Consider the following 2,921-nt stretch of genomic DNA (forward strand, 5'->3'; position numbering starts at 1 on the left):
CTACTACGGCGGCCACAGGGCAAGGCCAGGCCCCGGCCTCCAGCTCCACGTCCCCCCAGCGCTGGAGACCGCCGCTAAGAGGGGGAGCCGGGGCCTGTCTTAAGCAGATCGTCCTCCTGCAGCTGGACCTCATCGAGCAGCAGCAGCACCGCATCCAGGAGCGAGAGCGCCAGATCGGGGAGCTCCGGGCCGAGAAGGACACGGTGAGGGGAGAGACGTGGAAGCTATAAATTGAGCCTGGGGATGAGGCCTATGTGTGGAGCCACATGCTTGCGCTAGAGATCGGCAAAACATGCTTGGGCTGCCTTTCATTTCTGTATATCGCTGATAACGATCGTTGTGTCTGTGCTATGGATTCTACATCTGACTACATAGAAATGTTACACGCTGCCCAGTTTATATTGAAGGCTTGTCTAGTATGTCTGGGAATTTAAAGCTAGAAGAGATATAAAAAGATCTGTCTGTAGGTCGGCTCCGTGCCTCCAGCTAGTCTGATTGCACATCTATACACAACATTGATATTTGGATCGAGGAGGGCGTTGTTATACCCCAGGAAGGGGGTCAGTAATGGGGGGACACTGGAGCAGATACATTCCCCTTCAAATGGGGGACCTGTCGGGTTATCTTTTAGAGAGATTTCACTTCCTGCCTGTAGACAAAACAGGAAGTGAGAGAAAATCCCTCCTAACTTGGACAGCTGTCACTGCAACATGAGTCCCCATTGGTGGATTTCCTGTTCATGTTGACAGCTGTAAATGTGGGATTTTCCTGTCCTGGTGACACTGATCAGAGATGTGATAGGGGTCCTAACCCTTCCATCCTCTATACACATCTTAAAGAAATCACCTGGCTTTAGGTACACTTACATTACATGGGACATTCAGTCAGTGATGAGGGTTGTTTGGGTTTATGTTCCACTCAATATACAGGAAATGTCTCATTCGTGGGGATATTGCTGATAGCGTGATTGGCCAGCAGCTCCTTTTATTCAGTTTTATGCCTTTCAGGTCCACATTTTGCAGTCAAATAGACCAATATGGGATTCTAAAACTAATCATTGACATTAACAGATTTAGAATTGTTTTATTATGTGTGTGTTCTGATGTCATTCGTGTCTATGTGATCCTGTTACACATGATCTGAGGTTAGTGGTAGCGTCTCACCAGCTGGAACTTACATCGCCTATGAAAATGTATACGTGGAAAATGCATTAAAGAACATCTGAAATCTTAACCCTTGCAGTGGGGCTACCACGGCACTAAGGCCCCGTTCACACCTTTCCGTTTTGTCGGGCGTTCAACGCTCTATGAACGCTCTACAAAACGTACAACCATGAAAATCCCATTGTTTTCTATGGGTATGGTTCACACCTTTCCGTATTTCCGCCCGTCTGAACGCCCTACAAAACGGCTGACGCCCAAACAAGTACATGTACTTCTTTGGGCCGTTTTGGAGGGTGTTTTCCATTGGCATACAGCCAAGCAGCCTTCGGAATCACGCGACGGTCGTGCAATTTTTTTACCGCGAATCGCGGTAAAAAAAAACCGCGTGACGGTCGCGCGACAGACGTGCATACGTAAAACGCCTAGGTGTGAACCCAGACTAAGTGTTAAGAGCTTGTTTTGTCTACGGAGCTAAAATAACAAAGTTATACTCACCAGACTCTCTGACCTGGCTGGCTGCTGAACCGGTCCCGGCAGCCTCGCTCCCTTCCACTAAGGTCCCATGCATCATCACGTACAGTATATTAGACATGAGGATGCGGAGGGGGTGCAAGGCTGCAGGGACCATTCTAGCAGCCAGCTGGGTCTGAGATCCAGGTAAGGATATCTTTTTTAGTTTAGCTCTCTAGACAGGATGAGCACTTAACCCTTGCAGTGCTAGGGTAACCCCTCCCCTACAAGGGTTAAAATGTCATATGCCCGGGTTGTTGTTGTTTAAGATCATCCCTATTTGTATTTTTGAAAGCCTGAAGAGTTTATGAATCTATATGATGGTGATCTGCAGGTACACATCTGATATTTATATGTAAGGAGGACCGCGGTGTGCTGCATCCAATACAATGGGGGGGTGGGGGGCTGTAGTCTGGCATGTTCTGATCCATTTTTTGGTTACGTAGGGTCACTGCTCTTCACGTTCCTCCTCGCCGTGTGACAACCATGACGCTCCCACCATCTGCAAAGGATGCATGTGCACTCCTTGTGATTTATCATAACCACATTCACCCATTTATTCAAAAGCATTCATTCTGGAGCCAAATATTGTGCTCCTAGCTCACAAGAGGGATTTATTGTTGTTTGCAGTTCACTTGTATCTGAACGAGTTGTTATTTTGTATGACGAGCGTGTGATTGTGCGCCTGAAACATCAAAGGGGAAAATGGGTGCATTGTGCAAAGTTTATCACAGCTGCAGCCTCAGCGGATATGTGATCAATTCTCCTGATGCTCATATATATTTTCCCACAAGACAGCCAGCCTTGCTATATTCTGTGCGTCTTGCGGCCAGACTAGAGGGGGGAGGGAGAGCAGGTTTTTTTTTTTTGGAAGAGAGGGGAACTTGTAGTGGAGAGAGGGAAAGGATGCTTGTGAGGGGGGAGACTGGAAATGGAGTGCGGATGTTTGAGCTGGTGCCTGCATGCTGTAATGTTGGGGAATCTGCCTCACCAGCCCTCCATAGGAAGGACCCATGCAGGCTGAGGTAATGCCACCTCCCTCAACATCTCTCTTCAACCCCCTTCTTTTTTTTTTCCTTTCCTTTCATATAGCCCTCCCCCTTCTCTTTACACCCCCCCCTATGCACATTCATGAGAATCACACAGGACCATCATGGCGTTGGAGGAGGGGGGTGGCGGTTTAAATGGGCTGCCATGGCAACTGATAGGAGGATGGGATACCATGGACTTAAGGTTCGGTGAAACAAG

At 48.2% G+C, this 2,921-nt stretch overlaps 1 protein-coding gene across 1 annotated transcript in view; it reads left to right on the top strand.

Moving 5' to 3' along the window:
* MSL1 (male specific lethal 1 homolog) overlaps positions 1-2,921 on the top strand; it is a 15,639-nt gene that overhangs the window by 623 nt on the left and 12,095 nt on the right. The window contains exon 2 of the mRNA XM_018566424.1: positions 1-203. This exon is cut by the window's left edge and continues 26 nt beyond it. Within this exon, the coding sequence (XP_018421926.1) occupies positions 1-203 (203 nt within the window). The remainder of the gene's footprint in view (positions 204-2,921) is intronic.

Source organism: Nanorana parkeri, unplaced genomic scaffold, assembly GCF_000935625.1.
Source record: "Nanorana parkeri isolate BGI_ZX_2015 unplaced genomic scaffold, ASM93562v1 scaffold948, whole genome shotgun sequence".
Lineage (NCBI taxonomy): Eukaryota > Metazoa > Chordata > Amphibia > Anura > Dicroglossidae > Nanorana > Nanorana parkeri.